The following is a 27,815-nucleotide window of genomic DNA, read 5'->3' on the forward strand; positions in this document are numbered from 1 at the left end:
TCAGCGATATACAGCAACTGCTATAAATGATTCAAATCTAAATTTAGACAACATAAATTACATTTTTCTTTGCAATACAGCTACAAAGTATTCACAAATTACAACTCATTGCAATATATATTCATATATTATTTATAAGTTTTTATCCAACCAATCAATGTACTTGTCTCTTATCCTACGACCTAGATGTAAATAAAATGGTGATGTCATATATGATAAAGCTCCATGGAATCCATTCTCCATATGGTCATGAGCAACTTGAACTCCAACATTTCGAAGTCTTGAAACATACATAAGTCCATCATCTCTTATGAGATCATGTTGACAAGTAAGGATATAGGTTAGTGGCAACTTCTGTAACTGGGAATCATTGGCCAACAAGGGTGATGCTCTGTCATCCATAAGTGCTGGCAATGAAAAGCTAGCTCTTCCAAGAATTGGCTCAGTATAAATGTAGTCCTTCTTATAGTTCACAGGAAGAAGAGTACTCCAGTTAACAAACTTAAACAGATGTCTTGATTCCAGTGGCATATATTGGTTTCTTCTCATTGCCTCGGGAAGTGTTTGATCCCTGGTGAAATACAAACTGACCAGCTTTATGGCCATTTCTCGTGTCAGAATTACACCATGCTCATTTTCTCGGTGAGATGGCAAGTAAGAATCAATTGCCTGTAAGGCAGGGTAAAGTAAAGCATGTGCTTTGATTTTATGTTCTATTTCAGGATCATTCTGTACCTAAAATACAAATAATAATACATTGTAAGGCAAAGATTTCTACAACCAGGAGGAGAAATCTAATTTTAAACATGAGATAAGCCATTCTACATGAATTGGCAATGATAAACCATAATTATTTTCACAATATTTATAATATTTTTCATTGGCATGAAAAACTCATGCTTTTTTCAACACTAAAGTTTTTAAATAATGATAGAGTGAGTGAGAAAGAAAGAGAAAGAGAATGGGAGAGATAGAAAAACACAGAAACAGAGAGAAAAAGTAAAAGAGGAGAGAGAAACACAGTGGAAATAACCTGATCCTAAATGGATTCTAGGGGAAATTGATAGTATGTTCATATTAAAGTTTGTAAAAATTCTTTCTGACTGAAGCTAACCAAAGTAAATGAAATAAACATAACACTTAACTAGTATTATTTTAATGTTTATTTTAAAAAATAACAAAATAATAATTTTAACTTTTTGCCAATATGAAAATATTTAAAATCTTGAAGCATTTTTTTTAAATGTGGGGCAATTTTAAAATAATATATTTGATTATTAGGCAAACATTCACAACATCATACCATAAATTCACGAAACATTATACAGATGCAAAACACATGATTCACAACATCATACCATAAATTCATGAAACATTATACAGATGCAAAACACATGGACAAAAGTGGAGGGAAATGCCAAGCATTAGGTGACTTACTTTCTGAGAGAATGGTGGAGTGTTTGGAAAACAAAAGGAGAAAATTATGAAAAAAATATGTTGAGGTTCACGAAGTTTGATATGTGGGAAAAACATATAGATTATTTTGCAAGGAACCCCTATACCTTGGCAGAGATTCAGAGTATGTTGAAGCCCCATCTATGGCCCTGCAGACTGCAAGAGAAAACTTTGAATTAATCTTATAGGAGCTATTGTCTCCACGAGAGGCTGCACCTGCAGCAATGTCATCTGAACAACGGAAAACACCCACTGCTGTTCCAAGTGAAAACCTCAGGATAAGAGAATGGGTCTCTAAACCACAGCAGCATCTTAACCACTAGACTAAACATGTGCTCCATTCTACATTCTTCAAAAATGGCATAAGAGTTTTTCATGGATTTGTCCCAAATTTTAGTATAAACATATGGACAACAGAACAATTTTTTTTTCATAGTGTCAATAAACTACTCTCTTGATGTCCATAGTATCAGTGGTATGGCCTATAACTTGAAGAACCAGCTACAGATTCAAATAGAGTGGTTAAGAAGCCTATGTCCCAGATCCAGCTCCTGACTCTAGCTTCTTGCTAAATGCAGATCTTTGGAGTAAGTGGACAAAATTTTTGAAATTAATAAAACAAAATCTTGGAGTGAAGTGGGCCAGCACATTTTCACTCTTACATCAGTTTCTCTGTTCATAAACAGTCTTCACAGGTGTCTTGAGTTGGGAGAGATGACTGCTTGAAAGAAAGTTGGTAAAAGTCAAAGAAGAAATTTTTCATGACTATTCCCTCCATGGAGAGGCCTACATCAATGTATAACTGAACTATTCAAAACCTATTCAGAGGAATTCTCTGCGGTGGATACCTATGCTTTGTATAAAGCTCACTTCATTCAGTCCAATGTGTTGGTAAATTCTTTCCAAATGCCCCGTGACCACCACTAGGGCATAAAACTTGCCTTTACATTGGTAAGTTCCTCATGTCAAGGGGTTATATTGAAGTCCCTATATTGAGACTCATCAACCACCACCCTTCTCAATGCAGTCACTGGTTGACACGGGATGGGATCCTACCATTAAGCCCCTTGGCTTGGATGTGTGTTTCCCCAAAGTCCTGCACATCCACACCAATTGATGCACCACTTATCATCCAGAGAAAGATGGATATATGCAAAGTAACATTTGTGGATAATTTTTAAAGATTTATTTATTTATTTGAAAGGCAACATTTTAAAAAGGGAGAGGAAGAGAGAGAGAGAGAGAATTTGTCTTCCGTCCACTGGTTCACTCCCCAGATGACTGCAATAGCCAGAGCTGCACTATCCAAAGCCAAAGCCAGTAGTCAGGAGCTTCTTCCAGGTCTCCCACATGAGTGCAGGGGCCCAAGGACTTGGGCCATCCTCCACTGTTTTCCCAGGCCATAACAGAGAGCTAGATAAGACGTGGGGCATCTAGGACTCGAACCAGTGCCTCTACAGGATGCTGGCACTGCAGGCAGCGGCTTTACCCGCTCTGGATGATTTTTTTTTTTCACCAAACTTGGTATATCTGTTATTTTCAACCCAGACATCTAGCATTATAACAGTTGTGATTGCTATCCCACTAGAAGGTTTTAGACAAAGCCTGTGAATAAGCCAGCAAGCATAACACAGGAAATATTGGTTCAGCTCCAGTTTTGTTTGAGGATGCAGAGATGGTGTTTGGACAAGCATCTTAGTAACCTGTGGCCAGGAATATGGCTCAGGCCCCATTAAGTATTCACAATAAGGGGTCATCTGCAGACTTTTCTTATTTCCTTGGACCAGGAACCATGGAGAGAAACAAACAGTGACTATGTAAACAGGGAGAGGACCAGATGAACCCACCCACACCCTACTTGGACAAACAAACTAAATACATCTGAATCCACAGATGAGTAATCATTTACTACTGGTTCCAGAGGAGTGCAGGGACAATGTCTTTAAATGTGTTCCATAGATTCACATTAAGAATAATCTGTGGGATTGTGTTGTTATATGATGGACCAGGTTAAAGAAAGTTGCTAATCAGAAAACAGAAATTGAAGAAGGGCAAGGAATTCAAACCCTGAGATATTTTGATGGATGAGGGAAGGAGGAATATAGATGTGCTGTCAGGGTTTAAAAGCATGGTATATATGTATCAGTGACTATGACCTATATCCATATATATCAGATTCCAAAACACTTAGAGTCTAGTTGGGGACATGCATATGCAACAAATAACAGGATAACTAGTATGCTATAGTAATGTATAAATTGTTCCCAGTAACATACAGAAAAAAGAGAATAGATTTGCTTGGAAAAGCATCTGGCTTATACAGAACACCAAGGAAAGAAATCAATTTGGGTATCTGAATTCAGAGATCAGGACAGTTTTCTCAGAGGAAGTTTCAGATTTCATAGTCTTCAACATATAAATCATAACTGCAGACATAAGAAAGGGCAGAGAATGGTATAAAAGACAAAACAACCCATGTGTCTTTTTAGAGTCCACAAACTATTGATCTATCAGCAGTGAAGTTTTACTGACATCACGGTTTTTAAGCATTAAATCTGTAATATATTGCCAATCAATTGTAACATTATGAGACTATAAACGAAAGCTTTATATTCATCATAGAGTAAAAGTTGTTTCTGATGACTCAGATAAACCTAGTGAAAGGAAAAAGAGTTTTGGATCAAAATATGACTCAGGTAGAAAGTTTTGCAGTCTGTTCTCACTTCAGCAGCACCTATACTAAAAATAGAAAGTTTTGCAGTTCAAGAAGAATACATATCAGCTCAACAGGCTAATCCTCCGCCTAGCGGCACCGGCACACCAGGTTCTAGTCCCGGTCAGGGCGCCGGATTCTGTCCCGGTTGCCCCTCTTCTTCCAGGCCAGCTCTATGCTTTGGCCCGGGAGTGCAGTGGAGGATGGCCCAAGTGCTCCGGCCCTGCACCCTATGGGAGACCAGGATAAGCACCTGGCTCCTGCCTTCAGATCAGTGCGGTGCACCAGCCGCAACGCACCAGCCGCGGCGGCCATTGGAGGGTGAACCAATGGCAAAGGAAGACCTTTCTCTCTGTCTCTCTCTCTCTCACTGTCCACTCTGCCTTTCAAAATAAAATAAAATAAAATAATAAAAAAGGATACATATCTTAAAGTATGATCATATAGATAAATACGAAAGGGTAAAAGAAATCATCTTTGTAAATATTATTTAAGTACATTGAGTTCTGATGCACTATTACCAGCAGCAACAATCCCTTTGAACAGACAGAACATACTGTGTAAATAGATGCTATGTTCCTGTATACTTTGTTAAGGGACTAGAATGAAGGTTAATTTTAATTCTTCAAGAGAACAATTCACTACAGATTTTACTGAGACTCGCTTCTGTTTCTGATGCCTGTGTTAATATTTACGATTAACCTGTTGGAAAGCTATAAAGTAGGTCTTTCCATCTTCATAATTCTTTATGGCTATATAATTATTTAAATTAAGCTTCTTTACAAAGAGAAGCAAATACATCAAATATGCAGGCGTGTCAAGATGTTGCTTGATTACTGCTGAGTAATTGCTAAATATTTTTCAGAATCTACACTTGCAAAACCAGTTCCAGATAACATTTAAGGTCAGCTTGCTCTGCAACATGTTACAGCAATTAGTATAATAATCGCAAAGCAGGGAACTCTTCAATTTTAACCTTCCTTACTACCAGACCACCCAACTCCATAAGATCTTTCAAATAAACAATGTTATTTTAAGATACAGCAAATTAGTTCAGGCTGCAAGATAACTCAGGAATCAATCAGTCAATAGTTTCAAACTTTCTTTTTGATAATGAAATTCTTCTTTATTTTTAGAAAATGTACATAGAACTCTAAAACCAAAGGGAATTAAGGTGGATCAAGTTGGATTAAGGGGTGACCTTTGGTGCAGAATCAAAGGTGAGGCTTTGCTATCATAGCAGCTTGGAATCTACAATAGGGTTTGTGTGTGTGTGTGTGTGTGATGTTACTGATTACTATATATGAAAACACTTCAAAAAGCCAATAAAGGACCCCAGCAGCTGAGAACGTATGCACCAGCATTAGAAAGTGAGTTAAGACCGGACTACAGTAGCCCATGCCACTGGTGATAAAGCTGCAGGAAGAGCCTAGCAGGAATGCGCCTTGGAGCCCCATGGAGGATAGTGTACTGGCCAATCTAGAGGAGAAAAAAAAGGAGGGATATGTTTTTCTCTCTCCAATCACCTTACAACAGCATCCTGTAACAAGCCAATAGAGGGGGGTACCATTTTGGACATATGTAATAGCTGTGCCAGCTTGCATCATGCTCAGCAACCAGCAGAGTGGAGACTCCTGACTCTGCTGGGGAGAACTAACAGAATTCTGGGTCCATGTGACTGTGGGAAACTTGTGTGCTAGGACTGTGAATAAAACTGAGGCTGTGTGGGAAGTATCATAGTGTGGCTAGGACTGTGGGTAATCACTGTGGGAGACTCCACATGCTCAGGGCTTCTTGGTTAACTGGTAAGGAACATTGCTGGGGAATTTGAGCTTACACTGAGGACTGCACAGATTCTTTGTGTGTTCCTTGGGGCAGAGCAGATGAATATTATAGGCACTGGGGCTAGCACTCAGGCACTGGTCTCCTTAGAGGAGAGGAGCTCAGCTGAACGAAATAAATTTCCCTTCCGATTAAAAACAAAAGAGGATATTTACCACACCAAACCTGGGTGTGTCACATTAGACACGCCCTTCACCCTGGAGAACTGAATAGAGCTCCTTGACCACACCCATGACATGCCTCTAGATATTCACTGAAAGCAGACACTCCACTTAGCCACAGAGGAGGCATTGTACAAAGATAAAAGCCACCACAGGAAAAAAGGAAGAAACCAACAAGTATCTCTAAAAAATGCTGAAATAAGAAACAAGAATAGAATAAGGGACACAACATGACATCCCCAAACGAACACAACACTTCAATACTAGAATGTGAAGATGATGAGACTGAATAAATGCCAGAAATTGAACTAAAAAAATGATCATAAGATTACATAGAAGTAATCAGAAGCAAATGCAAGAACTACTGAAATATGTAGATGACATGAAAGAAAATTTCTCCCACAAAATTGATATCTTAAAGAAAAAGCAAAATGAAATGAAGAATTCAATATAACAAATAAAAAAAATGCAATGGAAAGCCTTAACAACAGAATCTGTAAAGCAGAAGAAAGAATATTCAACTTAGAAGACAAAACACTGGAAATTATACAGTCAATCCAAAAACAAAAAGAGGAAATTAGAAAAATAAAATCACTGTTAGGAATCTGCAAGATACTATCAAACAATGCAACATACTGATTCTAAAAGTTCCTGAAGGCACAGAAAGACAGAAAGGGTAACAAGGCCTTTTTAGTGAAATAATAACAGAAAACTTCCATAATTTGGAGAAAGGAAGAGACATTCAAGTACAGAAAGCACATTAAACTCCTTATAGCCATGACCAGAAAAGATCTTCACCACAACACACTGTAGTCACTCTCCACAATAAAACATTTAAAAAGGGATTTTAAAATGTGCATGAGAGGGGCCAGTGCTATGGCACAGTGGGTTAACGTCCTGGCCTGAAGTGCCAGCATCCCACAACTGTGAATTTACCCGAGGGAAATGAAATCAGTGAATTAAAGAGTTTTCTGAACCCCCATGATTATTGCAGCTCAGTTCACAATAGCTAAGACACAGAATCAACCTAAATGCCTATCAACTGAGGAAGACTGGATAAAGAAATTATGGGATATGTACACTGTGAATACTACACAGTAGTTAAAATGAAACCCAGTCATTTGCAACAAAACGAATGAATCTGGAAAACATCATACTTAGTGAAATACCCCAACCCAAAAGGACAAATACCATATGTTCTCCCTGATCTGTAATAACTAATAGAGCACCTAAAACAAAATCTGTAGAAGTGAAATTGACACTTTGAGAAGGGATGACTTGAGCTGCCCTTGTCTTCACTGTCGAGGAACAGTTTCTTTCTTTTTTTTTTTTTATTTTTTTCTTCATACTATGTTGAACTCTTTACTTAGCATAGAGTTAATCACATGTGTATAAAGTGAATTGAGGATTGATCTCAGTAAAAAATAAGAATGGGAATAAGAGAGGGAGGAGGAATTTTATAACTGTAAAGTTTTATAGTTTTGCATTAATTCCTATGGAGTTACTTCTAATGATACAGTTTAAAACCTTGTCATGGGACCCAAATCTCAGTAAGCTTGGTGGTAAAAATGCCATCTTAAGTGTTAAAGTCATCATATTATTAATGTTAATATATAAATAGATAGGATTAAGTGTTAAAGTGATCATATAAAAAGGATCAAGTGTCTGGCAATAATAACAGATAGAATTAAAAAGGAGAGAATGTTCCAACATGGGAAGTAGACTCATAGAATGACAATTGCTTTAAATAACACTCTGACCTCAGAATCAGCCCTTAAGTCTACCTGGTCTGGTTGAAAAGCCTGTGAGAGCATTTCAGGCATGGAAACCCAAGACACTGTGGCAAAAAAAAAAAAAAAAAAAAAAAAAAAAAAAAAAAATTCTACATGAAGGATCTCTGTGAGACCCCAACTGAAAGAAGTGGCCACCAAAGAAGGATGTACTTTTCTCTAAAGGGAGGAGAGAACTTCCACTTTGCATATGGCCTTGTCTAAATAATGACAGCATTTGTGGATTCAAAAGCCTTCTATAGCCTAGGAAGCTCATGTCAAGAGCCTCGGGTGCTCATAAATAAGAGTGTTAGTTGTTAAATTAACAATAGAAGTCACTGTGTTTTATTTATTTATTTATTTTTATTTGTTTGACAGGTAGAGTTATAGACAGTGAGAGAGAGAGAGACAGAGAGAAAGGTCTTCCTTCCATTGGTTCACCCCGCCAAATAGCTACTATGGCCGGTGCACTGTGCTGATCCGAAGCCAGGAGCCAGGTGCTTCTTCCTGGTCTCCCATGTGGTGCAGGAGCCCAAGCACTTGGGCCATTCTCCACTGCCCTCCCGGGCCACAGCAGAGAGCTGGCCTGGAAGAGGAGCAACCGGGATTAGAACCCAGCACCAATGTGGGATCCAGCACCACAGGCGGAGGATTAACCAAGTGATCCACGGCGCTGGCCCCACAATGGAGTCACTGTGTTAACAATAGGAGTCACTGTGCACTAACTCTCCACGTAAGTCACTTGGGACCTCTGTCCTCAATGAGTTGTATTATGAGAGTTAACTGTAAGACTAGTTCTGTGTGTGTGTGTGCACACACAAATTGTTGACATCTTTACTTTTAGTATAGAGTTGGTCTTCTGTGTACACTTAATTGAAAATGAATCTTTATGGAGAATGGGACTGGGAAGGGGAGAGGGAGGAGAAAGGGTGTAAGGCTGGGTGGGTGGGTGGGTATTGTGGGAAGAATAAGTATATTCCTAAAGGTTTACATATGAAATTTCTATTCCCTAAAAAATAAATTGATTAACAAAAAAAATCCAATAGAAAAATGGTATTAAAAGAGTAGCTTATTTTAGTCCAAAAGTTTTTTTTTAATTCATACTTAGTTTTCTTTTTATTATACATTTTTCATGAACTTTTGAAATACCCCTGGTAAGCATGGGTTTAAAAGTTTTTTTGCCCAAAATAAACTTACCTTTTAATTCTATTTTCCACAAAGTTTTTGAAGCCTCATAGATAGATAGATAGATAGATATAGGTACATGTACATGTATATGTATATGTGTGTACATGTTCATATATATGAGTAGATATTCATATAACTGTGTTTATACATGGATATAACTATATGTGCATATGTATATAAATGTGAATATGTGTACATATACATATATGTATGTGTGAACTATAAATTTCTAAGTGCTCTAATTTAGTATTTTTTTAATACTTCAGAGGAAGTAAATTTAAAAACTGACAGATGGAGAGGTATCTGGACTGATATTTTGCTTTTTTTTTCTTCACAGCACCCGTCTGATGATTTATTTAACCAGGAAGGGGATCGTTGAGAGTGGCACCCCTGCAAAAATGTATGAAAGATCTGGGGGGCTATGAAGAAGGGGTCATAAATATGTACATTGGACCCCCCTCTCTAGCCCCTCTCCCAAGCCCTAGGAGGGCATGAGAACACGCGTGGTAGGTGAGGGGAGGGGGCACTTTGGCCTGTGGTTTAGTGAGCCCTTGGGGAGGCAGCCCAGGGGTCTAGAGGCCCTGAGGGGGCAATGGTGCACCTCGGGAGATCTGGATCTGACCTCTGGACCTGTCATGCACACACAGACACTTGCCCCTCTCTCGAGAGGCTGGTCACTGCTGCCCTCCCAGTGACCCCAAGGCCCATGGGACCTGTGCTCGCCTTGGGGGTTCCAGCTTCTGCTCCTGGGTTCCATAACCTCAGAGGTGGCTGGTGAGGTCACAACCTTTGCCCTCCAGCTCTGGCTTAAAACCTCAGCCCTGGCCAGCGCCATGGCTCACTTGGTTAATCATCCGCCTGTGGCACCAGCATCCCATATGGGTGCCAGGTTCTAGTCCCGGTTGCTCCTCTTCCAGGCCAGCTCTCTGCTGTGGCCCGGGAGGGCAGTGGAGGATGGCCCAAGTGCGTGGGCCCCTGCAACTGCATGGGAGACCAGGAAGAAGCACCTGGCTCCTGGCTTCAGATTGGCGCAGCGCAGGCCATGGTGGCCATTTGGGGAGTGAACCAACAGAAGGAAGAACTTTCTGTCTCTCTCTCTCTTACTGTCTATAACTCTGTCCAAAAAAAAAAAAAAAAAAAAAAAAACCTCAGCCCTAGGATTTTGTCCAAAGGAAGGAAGGAATGGGGGATGGAGCTTTGCCCCCTGTCTCTCCCCTCCCTCGCCTGTCAGCTTGTGCAGGACCAGGGGCCTTGGGTGGGGAACCAGGCTGGGGTTCCAGTACAGGTAGATGTGTTGTCCCCAACAGGGCTCCCAGTGGGGTCTTGCTGAGGAGGTGAGGGGTTCCTTGGGCCACAGTGGAGGTGCCACGCGGCTGTAGAGCAGGAGATGAGTTGGCTCCAGGCCGCAGAGACAAGCGGCAGCCACAGCCCCAGGGCACATCAGCTCCTCCCCTTATTCATAGAAGTGGGGTGGCTGGGCAAGGCACAGGGGCCCTGCCAGCCAGGTGGGCTCTAGAAAGCCAGGCAGTGATCTGAGGGGCTGGGACCCAGGTAGGGGGCGGCCGCGGCTTCTCCTTCCACAGAGGGAGACTTTGAGTCATATTACTTAAAGAACAGAGCAGCTTCCCCCCTCCAAAAAAAGAATGAAGAATACTAGCTTCATCACACTTCTCTTTTTAAAAAGTGGAGAAAGTTGATATAATGAGCAAATATCAGAAAATAAACAGCATTCTTAAAAAGTATTAAGGCCGTGAAAGGTAATGAAATACAAGCAGACTGTCACAAATTAAAGGAGACTAGTGAGATATGACAACTAGATGCAACATGAAAATCTAGATTGCAACCCAAAAGGTACCATAGTAGAAAAACTGATGAAGTTCCTAAAAAGTCTAGCTTCATTACTTATGCTGTGATCCTACTCTGGGATTGCAGGATGATGGAACAGGGAAAGGACATACTGCTTTAGGCTAGGGGAAACAATAACTAAAAAGTGAAGAGAGTGCATTCCCAGGGGAGAGCTGGAGAGAAATCTGCGTGGAAATTCTACAGAGGGAAGAGAAATGCCATGGATCAGCGTGGAAGGTCTGGATATGCAGCAACTGGCCAGAGGAAGTGCCACCTTTGTAAAGCAAAGTGAGAGCAGACTGAAGTAGCCCATGCCACTGGCAATGTAGCTGGAGAGCTTGCCTAGTGGAGTATTCCGTCTTTGAGTCCAGCCTGGAACCCTTATGAGGACAGGTTCCACCTAACTCAGCAAAAAAAGGGCATGTTTTTTTCTCCTCATCCCCCCCAAAATGGCATCTGGGGACTGGCTGTGAGAGGGCACCACTTTGACATCAGTAGTGGCCATGGATGTTCATGTGCGTGCACCCAGCAACTGGTGGGGCTAAGGTGCCATCTTGACACCAGTAGTAGCTGCAGCAGGTCAGGTACATGTGTGTGACCCAGGGATTTTACCAGAGGGGAAAATTGGTGTTCCACACTGAGAGTCAGGCTGGGAGGATTCACTGGGGGTGGGCACTCATGTAGGATTGTGAGGTGCCCTCTGCTTCTCAACATATCACAGGCTCCAGGGCTCAAATTGCCAAGGCAGAGCATACACAGGCAGCTGGCTCTGGGAATGTCTCTGCCTCTCAGAGGATGGGATGGGCTAGTGGGGTGCCTCTCCACCCTGTCATTGTGGTAGTTTTATGTGTTGAGACTGTGGGAACTCTGTGATTGGATCATAGGGCATAGGGTATAGGTAGGTCACTGGGCAACCACTATGTACAGGTCCACACATTCAGAGCTCTCTGTCTGAGCTGGGTCATTGTGGGAGGATCCACATTCACACAAGGACTGTAAATATCTTTCATGTGGCAGCACGGGTGAGTGTTGCATCCACTGTGGGCTAACCCAGGGCATTGATCACCTTGGAAGAGAGGAGGTGAGGGTGTGATTATATCAACAGAGGAGATCATATCTTCTTCCCTGCTGACAATAGAGGTGACCTACCACATGCAACTTGGGTACCAGCCTGGATACTCACCCCACTCTGGAGCACTCTGGAGCTCCCTGGCCACACCCAGCACATGCCTCTCAGTACTCATTGAAACAGCAGACACTAAACTATGTCACAGAGGCATAGTTCAAAGAAAAAAAAGCCACTGGAGGAGAAAAACAGAAAGTACTTCCACAAATGCCTAAAAATAAACACAGAAACTCAAGAAACAAGAATAAGGAAGACATTATGACTCCCACAAAGGAACACAGCAACAATACAATATTAGAATGCGAAGACAAAGAGACGGATGAAATGCCTGAAAAGGAATTCAAAAGATTAATAACAGGATTACTCAGAAGCAATGAGAAGCAAATTCCTGAGTTAAAGAAATCCATATGGGGCTAGTGCTGTAGTGTAGCGGGTAAAGCTGCCGCCTTCAGTGCCAGCATCCCATATGGGCACCGGTTCATGTCCTAGCTGCTCCACTTCCAGGCCAGCTTTCTGCTATGGCCTGGGAAAGCAGTAGAAGATGGCCCAAGTCCTTGGACCCCTGAATCCACGTGGAAGACCCAGAAGAAGCTCTTGGCTCCTGGTTTTGGATCGGCACAGCTCTGGCTGTTGTGGCCATCTGGGGAGTGAATCAGCAGATGGAAGACCTCTCTCTCTGCCTCTCCTTCTCTCTGTGTAACTCAGACTTTCAAATAAATAATCTTAAAAAAAGAAATCCACACATAACATCAAAGAAAAAAATCTTCCATGAGACTGATATTGTGAAGAGAATTCAAACTGAAATATTAGAAATGAAGATTTCAATGTCAAATAAAAAATACAGTGGAACGTGTTACCCTGAGTGGTTTTTCATGTGTCTGTAGTCCATTTGAATTTCATCATTTGAAAAATGTTTGTTCATTTCTTTAATTTTTAAAGACTTATTTTTATTTATTTGACAGAGTTACAGAGTGAGGTAGACACACACACACACACACACACGGGGGTGGGGGTGGTTTCTGCCTACTGGTTTGCTCACCAAATGGCTGCAATGACCAGAGCTGAGCCGATCTGAAGGTAGGAGCCAGGAGCTTTTTCTGGGTCTCCCATGTGGCTTATGAGCCCAAAGACTTGGGCCATCTTCCTCTGCTTTCCCAGGCACATTAGCAGGGAGCTGGATCAGAAGTGGAGCAGCCGGGACTCAAACAGGTACCCATATGGGATCTGACACTGCAGGCCAGGACTTTAAACCATTGCACCACAGAGCCAGCCCCTCTTTTGCCCATATCTTAACTGGATTGGTTTTGTTATTGTTCAATTTTTTGAGCTCTTTATAGGACTTGGATTATTAATTTTTTTTCATTTTCAATTATCTTTATAGACAGAAGTTCAACTTGGTATATACTAAGTAAAGATTTCAACAGACTGCACTCACACAGACACACAAAGTGTAGAGTACTGTTTGCGTAGTAGTTTTACCATTAATTTGCATAGTACAACACATTAAGGACAGAGATCCTACATGGGGAGCAAGTGTACAGTGACTCCCATTGTTGATTTAATTGACACTCTTATTTATGACGTTAGTTATCACCTGAGGCTCTTATCCTGAGCTGCCAAGGCGATGGAAGCCTCTTGAGTTCACAAACTCCAACCTTATTCAGACAAGGCCATAGTCAAAGTGGAAGTTCTCTCCTCCCTTCAAAGAAAGATACCTCCTTCTTTGACGGCCCATTCTTTCCTCTGGGATCTCACAGAGATCTTTCATTTAGGTCATTTTTATTTGCCACAGTGTCTTGGCTTTCCATGCCCGAGGAACTCTCATGAGCTTTTTAGCCAGATTTGAGTGCCTTAAGGGCTGATTTTGAGGCCAGAGTGCTTTATCCATCACATAGTTTGCAAATATTTTCTCCTATTCTGTCAGTTATGACTTTGCTGAGTGTTTCCTTTACAGAGCAGAATAATCTTAGCTTAACATAATCTTATTTGACTATTTTTGTTTTTATTGACTGTTCTTCTGGGGTTTTTTCCAAGAAGTCTTTGCCTATGCCAATGTCTTGCAGAGTATACCCAATGTTCTTTTCTAGTGATTTGATGATATCAGGTTGTAGATTTACATCTTTAATTCTTGGATCCATTTTGAGTTGATTTTTGCATACTGTGTAAGGTATGGGTTTTATTTCATACTTCTGCATGCATAGATAAAATTTTCCCAGTGCCATTTGTTGAAGACATTGCCCTTTCTCTAGGGACTGATTTTAGCTTGTCTGTCAAACAATTAGTTGGTTGTAGTTGAGTGGATTAATTTCTGGGGTTTCTATTCTGTTCCAATGGTCTACATATCAATTTTTATGCCACTTCCAGAATATTTTGATTATAACTGCCTTGTGAAATATCTTGAAATTTGGTATTATGATGCCTCCAGCTTTGTCTTTGTTTTTAGGTTGCTTCATCTGTTAAGGGTCTCTCATGAATTTTAGCATCACTTTTTCTAAATCTGAGCAGAATATCCTCGATATTTTGATTGGGATCACATTGAATCTTTAAATCATTTTGTATGGACATTTTGCATGGATAAAATAGTGTCAACATTTTGATGACATCCATTCTTATAATCCATGAACATGGAAGATTTTTCCATTATTGTGTGTGTTTTCTATTTATTTCTTTAATGTTTTGTAATTTTCATTATAGAGATCTTTTACATTCTTACCAACAGACATAAAAAATTGCTCAGGATCACTAGTCATCAGGGAAGTGAAAATAAAAACCACAATGTTTCACCTCACCACAGTTAAAATGGCCATCATCCAAAAACCAAAACAATAAATACTGATAAGGATGCATGGAAAAGGGTATGCTAATGCACTATTGGTGTGAATGTAAACTAGTACAACCATTACCAAAGACAGTATCAAGATTCCTCAGAAATCTAAAAGTAGATCCACAATATGACCCAGCCATCCCACTCCTGGGAATTTACCCAAATGAAATAAAATCAGTATATGAAAGAGTTATTTGTACGCCCATGTTTTTTTTTAGCTCAGTTCACAATAGCTAAGATATGAAATCAACCCAGTTGTCCATTGACGGATGACTGGATAAAGAAAATGTGATAAATATACACCCTATGGAATACTACTCATCCATAAAAAGGAGTGGAATCCTTTCTTTTGAAACAAAATGGATGCAACCGGAAACCATTATATTTAGTGAAATTAGCCTCTCAATCCAAAAATTCAAATATCATGTTTTCTCTGATATGTGATAGCTAATATAGGTTATTTAAAAATTATAAAACAACATCTTGTGATATGATCATTGTTTTTATCCCTTGTTTATATTCCTGTGGAACCATGGTCTTCCCATTTTTTAACTTGTTGAATATTATGGTTAATGGTGAATTAAGCCTTTGATTATAGAGTGGACTGAAGTATCTTTGAAAATATTAAAGAAAAAATAAAGGAAGAACGGCAGGAGATTGAGGAAGGTAGAATGGGAGAGAGGGGAGTAGAGTTACCTTCTTAGAGTTGTACTTACGAAATACATGAAATCTGTTCTCTCTATACTAATAAAAATAAATAAGTTAAAAAAAGTTGAATTCAGCATAGTATTGGCATAAGATAATCATATAGGTAAAATGGAAAAGGAACATTCAGAAAAAGATTATGGTCAATAGAATTTCTACTCAAGTACCATGGTAATTCAATGGGAAAGGATGGTCTTTAACAACTGGCGCCATAAGCACTAGCTGTCTGTGTGGAAATGAGAAATGAGCCTCAACCTCTACCTCCTATGCTGAACACAAAAATAATGTACCTTTTGAGTCACTGCTGCTGTTAACGCACCTCCAGAACTGTCTCCTGAAATACAGATTCGGGTAGGATCCACTCTATATTTTGTAAGAATTTTATCCTGAAGAAAATACTTGACTACAGTTAGGCAGTCTTCAAACTGTGCTGGAAAGTGGTGTTGAGGAGCTAGTCTATAGCTTCAAAAAAGAACAATGAAACATTAGGTTTGCATCTGTTCAAACGGTGCTCAGTGACCAAATAAATGCAATTTAACACTTATTGTTCAATCGCTTTAAAATAAAGTATGAATTTTCTACTAATATTACTTGATTAAAATATTGAATTGAAAGTGAAACATGTTTTTCAGTCTTGTACCTGAAGTCCATGAATGGTGTTGTGTAAGCAGATTCAAGCGAATGGTATGATCTCCCTGGGTATTGTAAGCAAAAATTTAGGCCAAGCATATTTTGGATTGGAGATGTTCTATAACTTACATCATGTTCTCAGTATAACAGGTGATCCAAACATTTTGGAAAGCCATTGTTTAAAAAAGTATCATGAATTTGCTTAAAAGCAACAGATCTCAGTGTATATTCTAGCCAAATGTACTATATTTCAAAGACATTTAGATAAAAATTCTACAAGACGGCAACACATACACTTCATCATGAATAACTGAAATCTAAATTAAAATATTGAAATGCAATGAATACTAAGATAGCCTAGGGATTTTGCCGGTTTCTGTTCAATGAATTTTTAAGGCAAGTTATATCCAATTATTTTTAATGGATATTTCCCTAATATATGTGGGTCAGTAAAGCCAGAATTGTACTCTGTTAGCCTATTCTCAGAACTGAAGTATTATTTTCTTCAGGGTGATAAAATCTATTAATATTTATACTTGATATTAAATATTGGCTATAGAGTTATTAGAATTCCATGATAAATTGTATCTAGAAAGTGCTAAATAAAATGTAAAACATATTTAGATATATCTGGAACATTAGATATGTTGGTGTGCATTACTTGAAATGCACTGTATTTAAGGTATTTTAGGAATAAATATCAACAAAATTTGTAAGGATACTATGTAAGGCAGGAAAAATTGTATCACTATATTAAAACAGGTAAAATTAAAATATACAATGGTGATAATGATGAAAGAGTGAAGTTCTTTTAGGTGCCCTTCTGATACAAGTATAATGAATATAAAAGCAAACATTTTATTTAAGTGATTAAATCTTAACTCTTTTAACCTTCTATAACTTCCAAGCTAAAAAATACATAAATAAATAAAACCAAAATCACTAAATCTTACAAAAAAATTTGTATCAGAAATCTGTAATCTTTTTGTAATTATTATTATTTTTATGGAGTAGAAAAATGTAGAAGAAAATATTCTTCCAGAGGATGGCAGATATCCTAATTTATCCTAGATCTCAAAAATCCAAAGTATACTAGTATGGATATGAAATTACTGTTCCAGCCTAAGACACTCTGGTATATTCTAGACAAATCCAAGTATAAAATCACTTTTCCTAAGCATGGCTTAATATTCTCAGCGAGTCCTAATCTTTATCACCAACATCATTCCAAACAAGAATTATTCTTAAGTTAAGCATTTTCTTACCAGCCAAAATATGACTTGATATCCCAAATGCATAATGATTAATTTACTTTCTGTTGTCCAGGTGCTATACAACTAGAGACTTATAGCATTTGAATTTTATGTAGTTAGAGCAGTAGTTATTCCAAGAAAACTCTTTTGGGTATAACGGAGATTCCCACATTTCTGGGAGAATAATTGGTTATTGGACCCTTCCAAGGAGCAGTCTATGTCACAATGGTAATGAGGAAACAAATGAATTTTTAAAAATCATATTTGAAGTATATCTGACTTGATTTAAAATAAAACCTCTATTGGATGATGGTAAAGTTGCCAAAGAAAAACATTCTCTTACTCTACTCCTACGACGACAGCATCTAGTGTCTTTGCCGTCCATCTGTTTAGGAAGTCGAGAGCTGTCTGCTCTGAAATGAAAAAACAAAAGTCAAAATAATACTTTCAAATAAAAAAACCTTCAATTATAATTATAAATAGAGAAAGAAATGTTTTCTCTGTAAGCACTGCACAGGGATCTCTATTTCACACTCTTGATTCAATGAGGGGGACTAGAATCAACATCACATGGTCTGTGCACCCTAGTATTGTCAGTCACTCTCTCCAGAGGAGAAAGATGACTTTGCCAATGAGTATTTAAGGGAGAAAAATTAGACTCAGCTCATTTTAATTTTTCATTGCCATCAGCTCTCTGTACACAACAACACTTCTCCAGTGCCCCTGCCTGCAGTGCCGGCATCCAATATTGTTGCCGGTTCTAATCCCGTCTGTTCCTCTTCCAATCCAGCTCTCTGCTGTGACCTGGGAATGCAGTAGAAGATGGCCCAAGTGCTTGGGCCCCTGCACCCACGTGGGAGACTCAGAAGAAGCTCCTGGCTCCTGTTTTCAGGTTAGCCCAGCTTTGTCAGTTATGGCCACTTGGGAACTAAACCAACAGATGGAAGATCTTTCTCTGTTTCTCCTTTTCTCTGTAACTGCCTTTTAAATAAGTAAATAAATCTGTGAAAAAAAAAAAAGAAAAAGAACGTTTCCATTAAATGTTGAGTTGATAATTTGGGGGGGGAAAGGGCAATACACAGATAAAGACCAAAATGTGCAAGATGTAAAAGCACTCTGTCTTTTACATTTAATTTTTAAAGATTTATTTATTTACTTGCAGGAGTGACAGAGAGAGAGAAAGAGATTTTCCATCCACTGGTCACTACCTCAGATGGCTGCAAGAGCCAGGACTGAGCAGAGTCAAAGCTAGGAGCAGGAACTCCATCCTGGTCTCCCATGTGGGTAACAGGGACTCAGCTACTTCAGCCATTGTTTATTGCTTCCTAGGCAAACTAGAGAGAGCTAGATTGGAAGCGCAGAGTAGCCGGTAATCAAATAAGCATTTTGATGTGTGATGCAGCTGTCCCAAGTTGGTGCTTAACCAAGTGCACCACAGTTCCGGCCCTTTGACCTTCATTTGTAAAGCCCCTCAGTGATTTTATTTCAATGATTACATGTGTCTTTATTTTTACATCCAAATTATTTTTAAATTATCTTATAACTAAAATCAAATCAAGAATTTTTTGTGTTTTATTCTTATCTCAAAGTGCACCAACTCACACAGTATTTGCTGATGTAATCTATGGTCATGTTTTTCCTTCATTCCATGCCCATTCATTGAATGTGTAGTATGTGTAGGAACAAGTTAGAAACAAGAAGATATTAGGATAAATGCTGATAAAACCAGAACCAAGGAATTATATTTTAAAAACTACCAAAACCAAATTTTCCTAGATTTCTTAATTTTAAAAGAAATTTTACGGGCTGGCGCTGTGGCACAGTGGGTTAACACCCTGGCCTGAAGTGCTGGCATCCCATATGGGTGCCGGTTCTAGTCCTGGCTGCTCCCCTTCCAATCAAACTCTCTGCTATGGCCTGGGATAGCAGTGGAGGATGGCCCAAGTCCTTGGGACCTGTACCCGCGAGGGAGACCCGGAAGAAGCTCCTGGCTCCTGGCTTCGGATCGGCATAGCTCTGGCCATGCAGCCATCTGGGGAGTGAACCAGCAGATGGAAGACTTCTCTCTCTGTCTTTAAAAAAAAAAAAAAAAGAAGGAAGAAACAGAAAGCCTGGAACAAAAAAGAAAAAAAGATAAGTTGAAAATTGCAAACCAGAGATCTCACACCCACAGACACACAGACATACACATGAGAAAAAACAAAGATTTTATCTGAAGGTAATAAGTGAGTCATCTTCTGGGGGTAAAATATGAAAGATGTCCTAAAATAAGTACAGTTGCAGGGAGAACGGACAATGCATGAAGTCTTTAGGGAACTAAAAGTAACTCAGTACCGTTGAAGGTAGCAGATGGAGCAAAGTTGAACAGGGAGGCAGTGGAGACATCAAGAAAAGATGTCTGTGCAAGATGAAGTACTAAACTGTTAGGAAGGAAAATAAACGAGATATGCTAATTGAGTGCAGGCACTAAGAAGCAGTGAAGAACAATAAACAATTGTCACGAAGAACATTCAGGAGAGTGATATGTTGGTTTTGATAAATGGTGTTTTCATTTCCTAAGACTGTTTGGACATAAGATAAACTGTATTTGGTCATATTTAAACTCGAGTGGTTTGTGGTCTGTGGTCCATCTAGACATACATATCAAATTGGTTGTATATATTTGATTCAAAACTCAAGAACAGTATCAGAGTAGAGAGAACTGCATGGCAATATCATGAGGGTAATTGCACAATGAAGGATAAGAGTAGAGTTCCAAGAGTCAGAACCAGGCAAGGGGGGCAGAGGATATTTAAGATATTGATGAAGAGTAAGTACAGACAGCACGTCATTCTTTTCTTTTTAAACTATAGGGGAGGATAGAATATGGAGAGCAATTAACCAGCAGGATTGCTGAGCCAAACATAGCAAGACATTGGTTACATAGCAGTGCTCTGACCAGCAACAACTGGAAATTAATTTGAAATGCAAATTCTCTGGCTCCCCCATTGATTTACTGAATCAAAAATTCTTGATCTGCATAACTATCCCTACCAGCTCTTTCTGAGCTTCTAAAATTTGTGAGTCTCTGTCTTAGGGCTTTAGACCCTATAGGCAGGAGATGACTATCTCCCCTTCTTTATCACAGTATGTGCTATAGAATTCACTTTCTCGGTTTCCTTCAGAGTTGTTCAAAAGGAAAACTCTTTTAAAGAGGATTTACTCAAGGATATACAGAACACAGCAGAACACATACTTCTCTAGATATTATAAAATTCACCTTTCAATTGCATGCCCCAAAGAGGGTCTTTATCTTTACTGCATCACATTATCTATGCCTAGAACTGCTTTCACTAACCACATGTCTTTGTGTCAATTTGTTAGCTTGCACTTATGAGGATTATCATAAAAATTAATAGCTTGTTGTAGGGTGTTTTAAGATGCTCTTCGTGTAGTAGAATGTCTTTTTGTAACAAAGAGTTGAATTTCTTATTTCAGTCTTAGAATCTATCTACTTTTACATTTTCTTGTTATTTGGGTTTGTTTGTTGTTTTGTTTTATTTTGTTTTTTGCTTTGAGGACTATAAAAAATAAAATATATGTGAGATAGGGTAGCATCCCTATTTCCTCCTGGCATTCTTGTTTTGCCTGGTAATTGTTCTTGTATTGCTTTCTACCTTCCTATTCTGTGAACTTTGAGTGGTAACTGATAAAATAGCCTGGCAAGTGTAACATGGTTCTGATTTGTTTCAGGACTGTACAAACCAAACCAAGCAAGGGACATAAATGTGCTCTATAACTGATTATATTTGTTTTTCATGTCAGCTGTTAGAAAACTGGGTAGGAGAAAACTAGAAAGCCAGAATTGCAGCCTAACCAATTTGGCATTTTGCACATTACTCTAGTCTACACTAATATTTAAGTACAGCTTGCTATAGTACCCATATCTTTATGAGATTATCAAGCTATTTTTAACTAAACGAGACTTAGAGAAATACAGAGTGACTTCTATTCAGTCTCATTTATTTGCTGACCTTCCTCAATTCCACTTATTTGTTTATTTTTATTATTTTCTTAGATAAAACAGTGGCCTATATGTCAGCATCACTCTATGACTGAGTTTTCCAAAGTTTTTATAAGGATAATTTTATTAATTATTTTGTTTTGATTTTGCAGCATATGTCTTGTAGAATCATCACTGGAGGCAAGTAGACTCCCTACACTTCACGGGAAGGGTCTATTATTGTGAGACTCTACTTTGTTTTTTCCTCTTAGAGTCAAGACGAGCCACTGCATTCTAAATAGCCACCATTAATATTATTGTTATTAGTAAGTGCAAAATTCCCTTTGTAGTAACTAATAATGTATATTTCTGATTTGATTTTTAAAACATCTCTATCACTTCAGTGCCTCTATTTCTCAATATATTATGACCACAAAGAAAAATGTTTTAGTAATTGACTTGTTCATGCCTTATTTTCCTTTGATAGATGGGCATGCTTATTCAATATGAAAGCAGAGAACAAAATGCTGAACAAAACAAAACTGTATTCAAAATCTTCATGATACTGTCAAAGTATATTTATGTGCATGCTTATGTTTCCCATAGAACTCTAATATTTATAATCATATTTAAATGTGTCCACATGAACATACTGTATGCATATTTAAGCATGTATATTTATATAAAATATTTCCTGTATTAAAAACACAACGAGTTATACTTTTTCCTTATATAATGAACTTACTGAAGCTTCCAAAACAGAAAGCACCGCCATGAATATAGATTACAGCTCGTCTCGGGGTTTCTGACTTTCTCTTTGGCACGTACAGACGTACTGGGATGTCAACAAATGTAGTATCAGTCACTGTGACGTACTCATCTGACTGTGGTTCAGTATAATCCAGATGGAATATCATGGAAATAAACTCTTCATATCTCATGATACCTATATTTTCAAAACATATGGCCTGTAAAAACAAAGAAAATTGAACACATGGATCTTTAAATAACATTAAAATAAAGAGAAAGCAAAAGAGGAAGTAAACAGAAGAAAAACATACAGGAAAAAATACAATGTTTATAAATCTTATTTGCAAATAAATCCCTGAAGCTCTTATTATATAACCTTGATGCCTTTGAAAATTTTAAATATTTATTTATTTATTTATTTAAGATTAAAATTTATCTAATTCAAAAACCGTCTTAGGGACAGAGGTTTGGCCTAGTGGTGAAGAGATCTGACATCCCATGTCAAAAGTGCCTGAGTGCAACTCCCAATTCTGCTCAGATTCCAGCTTCCTGTTAATGCTCAACCTGGGAGGCAGAGATGGTGGCTCCAGCAGCTCAGTGAGTCCCTGCCACCCATTCAAGAGGCCTTCATTAAGTGCCTGGCTCCCAGCCTCTGTCTGGCCATTACAGACACTTGGGCAATGCACCAGCATCAGGGATCTATCCCTCTCTCTCTCTCCCCCTCACACCCTACCTTCCCCCCTCCCTCACACTCTCCCTCTCAAATAAAAAAAATAAATTTAAAAATACTTTATCAAAAATCATCTTTTCTAGATGTTTTTGACTATTGATTGTTTCTTCATTAAACAATTCTATTGACAAATATCCAATATTTTTGCTGTTATGTTTTATAGTTCATTTTACTTAACCCCAAATTTTAAGTATCATCATGTGAACACACTATTAATGATCCAAGTTTCCTGATTTTAAACTGCAAATATGGGGCTGGCACTGTGGCAAGAGCGGGTTAACGACCTGGCCTGAAATGCCGGCATCCCATATGGGCGCCGGTTTGGAACCCGGCTGCTCTACTTCTTGTCCAGCTCTCTGTTGTGGCCTGGGAAAGCAGTGGAAGATGGCCCAAGTCCTTGGGCCCCTGAACCCACACGTGAGACCCGGAGGAAGCTCCTGGCTCCTGGCTTCGGATCAGTGCAGCTCCGGCCGTTGCGGCCAATTGGGGAGTGAACCATTGGATGGAAGACCTCTGTCTCTCTCTGCTTCTCCTCTCTGTGTAACTTTGACTTTTTTTAATATTACTTTCAAGTAAAATAAATAAATTAAAAAAAAAAACTCCAGATATATCAGTCTCTTTTGCCTGTGTCTGTCTCAAAGCCTATATTTGAAGAAAGCTCATATTTCTGACCAGGTTTCCTAGGACCTTTGTGTCAGATTCTTGGGCATTTCACTCAAAACAAAAACCGTACATGGTCCATAATGTTGAATATCCTTTATCATTATAATTATTGAAAAGAATTTCAGGTATTTACATGATATTGCAGAACATTTAATCAATAAACTTTCATGGTAAGAAACATGGAGAAACTGTTAGAGTCAGTGAATGGGAAAGACAAACCTATACCCACGTTCCTAGACCAGCCCCTTATCACCACATACTAGTGAATTCTCTCTGTACCTCACTTTCCTTATCTATGCAGTGATAATATTAATATTAATATTAATTTTATTACTAATAATAAATCCCTCAGTTGGCAGCAATGTAGTTTAAATTAGTAGTTTCATTAGACAGAGAGGACTGTCTGGTACTTGCTAGGTATTCAAAATTCTAAGTATTCTCCACTAATAAAAATTCTTGAATATTATTATACTAATTGAGTATAATTTAGCAGACTATCTTAAGAGCAAATTTTTGGTAACTAATTAAATTTAATGAATTTTTCTTTTGGTGAACTGACATTTAAAACATAGATTTTTGAAATGCCTTGTTCCTCATTTCTAGCATTTTCATTTTTAAATAGATACTTAAGAATTTAGAACTAAATAAAAACTGCTTAGAGACTCGTTTGTGCTCTTCCAGGCACTCCTAGCATATATGGTCTTTCATTCTCAGAGGAATCCTGTAAGGTATTTATTATTAGTGTCTCCATTTAATAAGTAAAAAATTAACAATGAAGTGTTAAGTAAAATTACCATGGTTAGACATAATTTCTTCCACCAACTCTGCTTTCCAATATAACATATGACTGACTTCATAGCAATGCCTGTATTTTTCAAGACTCTTTACCAGGAACTCTCATTTTCATTTCCCTTTCATATGTAAAAAAATTATTATTTGTACTGGCATAACAACTCAAGTCAGAAAATTTAGTCCTGACAATTATAAAACTGTTTCCCTAGAACAATCAAAGGTTTTCATTTACTAAAATAATCTTTAAATATTATGTGTTTTTTTCTTATTATCTCTTTAAAAATAAAAAACTATATAAAATATCAAATACATGAAGTATACAATTTTATTACAGCTAGACAAGGGTAAGCATTATTTGAAGCAAAGAAAGTAAAGGTAGAGTTTTAGAGTTGGATGTTTTGATAATGTTGTAATTTAGATGATATTATCAATATCATTCCCTCTGAGCTTTAAATACATATGAATAATCAAGGAACACAACATAGCAGTTTTCTGTGGACCTAATATTTGTTTACTTGCATATTCTTTCACTTATATTAAATCGAGGAATAAGAGCATTAGTGAGAGACACAGTTATGGAAAAAAGTGACAATTTGGAAGTGACTAGAGCAAAAATAAAAGGATTTCATGAAACTAAACCGCTTCCCATAATGCCTTTGGTGTAGACTTGGAAGACATCAGTCAGAGTTGGCTGTAGTTTCACTGAACTAGTGCCTCTCATTCAAAGTATTGTGAGAGAGCTTCTCCCTCTGACAACACAGTTTCCACTCTCTTTTCTGATCATCTATGGTTATTATTGCCTTCTTTTAGCCTCTTGTTACTGTCATCAAAGACTCTTTGTGGGAACAACTTGGTTTGGTAGAAAGAGTGTGAGTTTTTAAATAAAGCAGTCCTGGCTTCCCATTATACTTGTTATTTTCCACTTTCATGTACTTTCCTGTATCTCCTTCTCCTCCTCTATAAATTAATAAAAAGAACTACAGCATAGTGGGGAATGCGGGTTATATGTACATGTATATTTAGGGAGATGGATATATAGACATATATATGTATATACAGCCTAAGCGTTCAAGAATGTTAGTTTCTAACTACAGGGGAGTTTCTTTTGATGAAGTCATAATTCTCTGTACATATTCAAAGTTAAAAAAAATCTCTAAAATTAAGCAACATAGTGTTAAAGATGGACAGTGGAAGCCATTGAAATAGTAAAAGTCCTAAATTAACAACAAAGAGGTGTAAACATCCTTAACAATTATCTACATAATATGTGATAATTATTTAGATTGACACTGAAAATTCAAGTCAAAGTCAAGCTATCAAATAAGCCTTAAAGCTTTTCCCTTCAACAATATCTTTCTTTAATGAATATTACAATATATGCAGACCTTACATTTATACATTAAACTCCTTGAAAACGAGAAAGTTTTTCTCACTGTCTCTTATACACATTCAGCAAATTTTATTCATTTATGATACTTGATTAACTTTAGAAAAATGAACAACAAATGATTTTTCCAAAATGATAATATTAATACTGTTAAAGTCAAAAGCATTGATTTTTGGTTAATCAAGTATCCCAATCTCCAGGAGAAAAAAAAAAAAGTGTTAATCTTACCATGAATGTACAAGTTTTAGCAATTGTATCCAAGACCATTACTTTCCAGCTTTCTTCAATGTTGGCCGGTAGGGGTGTATAAATATGAGAGACAAAGATAACAAAAAACATCCCCAAACAGAGAGTTTTCAACCCCATAATAATCCTTTTTCCAGCTTTTCACAGTGCTGAGATTATTTGTTTTCTATAAACACTGAATAATAAGCAGCAAACCAAACATAGACGAGAGGCCCTGTCAGGAAATATGATCATCTTCACGACATGGAGATAATTTTCAATTCAAACATTGCAACATCAGTATTAACTAGTTTTTCAGATAGACAGACTTTGTAAAGCAGATGTTGTCATTCAACAGGTCATGCAGGTATTACTGCATGCAGTGAGAGCCTCCTACCATGTTTCTTCACCATGCAATACCATAATCAGCACAAAATAATTTTTGTTGAGTCTTAAACCAGAGATAAAATGAAAGCACTGATTAACCCATGAAGTAAAATTTTATGATTGATTAGTTACAATATTTTGTAGAAATTTGGGGGGGGGGGGTGGGCATAGCAGGTAAAGCCGCTACCTGCAGTGCTGGCATCCCTTATGGGCGCCAGTTCAAATCCCAGCTGCTCCACTTCCAATCCAGCTCTCTGCTACTGCCTGGGAAAGCAGTAGAAGATGGCCCAAGTCCTTGGGCCCCTGCACCTATGTGGGAGACCCAGAAGAAGCTCCTAGCTTCAAATCAGCACAGCTCTGGCCTGGTCGTTGTGGCCAATTGGGGAGTGAACCAGCAAATGGAAGACCTCTCTCTCTCTCTCTCGCTCTCTCTCTCTCTCTCTCTCCCTCTGCCTCTCTTTAACTCTGTCTTTCAAATAAATAAATAAATCTTTAATTTTTTAAGTTTATACAAATTTGGAATTAATATAAAGAGAATAGAGTTAATAGAGTTCATGTGTACAATTCTAAGAACATAATTATACTCTTCTCTCCTTCCCTCTTTTTTCTCCTTCCCTCCCTCCTTCCCTCTTTCTTTCCTTTTCTTTTTTCTTCTTTCTTTCATTCCTTTCCTTTTAAATTTTCAGATAATACATGTTTAATTTACATTATAGTCAAATGCTTATTGCTCTAATAAATAAAGAGTTCAGCCAGTTAAAAACCCGTAGTTCAACAGAAATATAGGCCAGGGCTATAAACAATAATCAAATGAAAAGATGTTTATTTCACTTGTACACAGTAAATTTTTAAATAATCATAGATCATTCAAGTTTTGTATCATATTGCTTTTAGCCATTCATCTGACAAAGATGATATTTGACAAAACCATACTTGATATTAGTCAAAAGCCAAGCTCATGCCAGTATTATTATTGACCATGTTAACAAGCTGTGCATGTGATAAGCTTGGCTTTGTTACAAAAGATAGGGCACATATGCAAGTATTATCATTCACCAAGCTAGACGTTTACAGTAAGTTAAATTACAAGTGTTTCAAAACCACACTGTATTTTTCAAGAGGATTATATAGTGTTATCCTAAATTTATGTGGCAACTTGACTGGGCTAAAGGATGACCACACAGCTAGAAAACTGAGTATGTCTGTAAGAGTGTTTCCAGGAGAGATTAGCACTTGAGCTTGTAGACTGAGTAAAGAAGATTAGACTTATGGATGTGGATGAGCACTATTGAATCCACAGAGGGCCCAGCTGCAATGAAGTGTAGAGGAAAGATGAATTTACACTCTCTGAGTTAGGATGTTTTGATAACTGCAACTCATATTAATGCTGC

At 38.1% G+C, this 27,815-nt stretch overlaps 1 protein-coding gene across 1 annotated transcript; it reads right to left on the reverse strand.

The window, feature by feature from the left end:
- Positions 1 to 132: 132 nt before the first annotated feature.
- On the reverse strand, positions 133 to 26,181 carry LOC133749285 (arylacetamide deacetylase-like 2). The gene is made up of 5 exons (XM_062178494.1): positions 26,044 to 26,181; positions 22,239 to 22,461; positions 17,855 to 17,924; positions 15,919 to 16,090; positions 133 to 735 (listed from the first exon to the last, which is right to left on the reverse strand). The coding sequence occupies exons 1-5, from the start codon at positions 26,179 to 26,181 to the stop codon at positions 133 to 135; spliced, it is 1,206 nt and encodes a 401-aa protein (XP_062034478.1).
- Positions 26,182 to 27,815: the final 1,634 nt, after the last annotated feature.

This window comes from Lepus europaeus, chromosome 2, assembly GCF_033115175.1.
Source record: "Lepus europaeus isolate LE1 chromosome 2, mLepTim1.pri, whole genome shotgun sequence".
NCBI classification, from domain to species: domain Eukaryota; kingdom Metazoa; phylum Chordata; class Mammalia; order Lagomorpha; family Leporidae; genus Lepus; species Lepus europaeus.

Bases quoted from the DNA above. Each gene is read 5' to 3' on its own strand.
- LOC133749285 (XM_062178494.1), bottom strand. From the start codon at position 26,181: ATGGGGTTGAAAACTCTCTGTTTGGGGATGTTTTTTGTTATCTTTGTC. The intron at 17,925-22,238 runs GTAAGTTCATTA...TTTTCATTTCAG, and splicing joins TTTCTGTTTTGGAAGCTTCA to AGCAGACAGCTCTCGACTTC. The intron at 16,091-17,854 runs GTAAGAGAATGT...TCTTTTTTGAAG, and splicing joins GCTGTCGTCGTAGGAGTAGA to CTATAGACTAGCTCCTCAAC.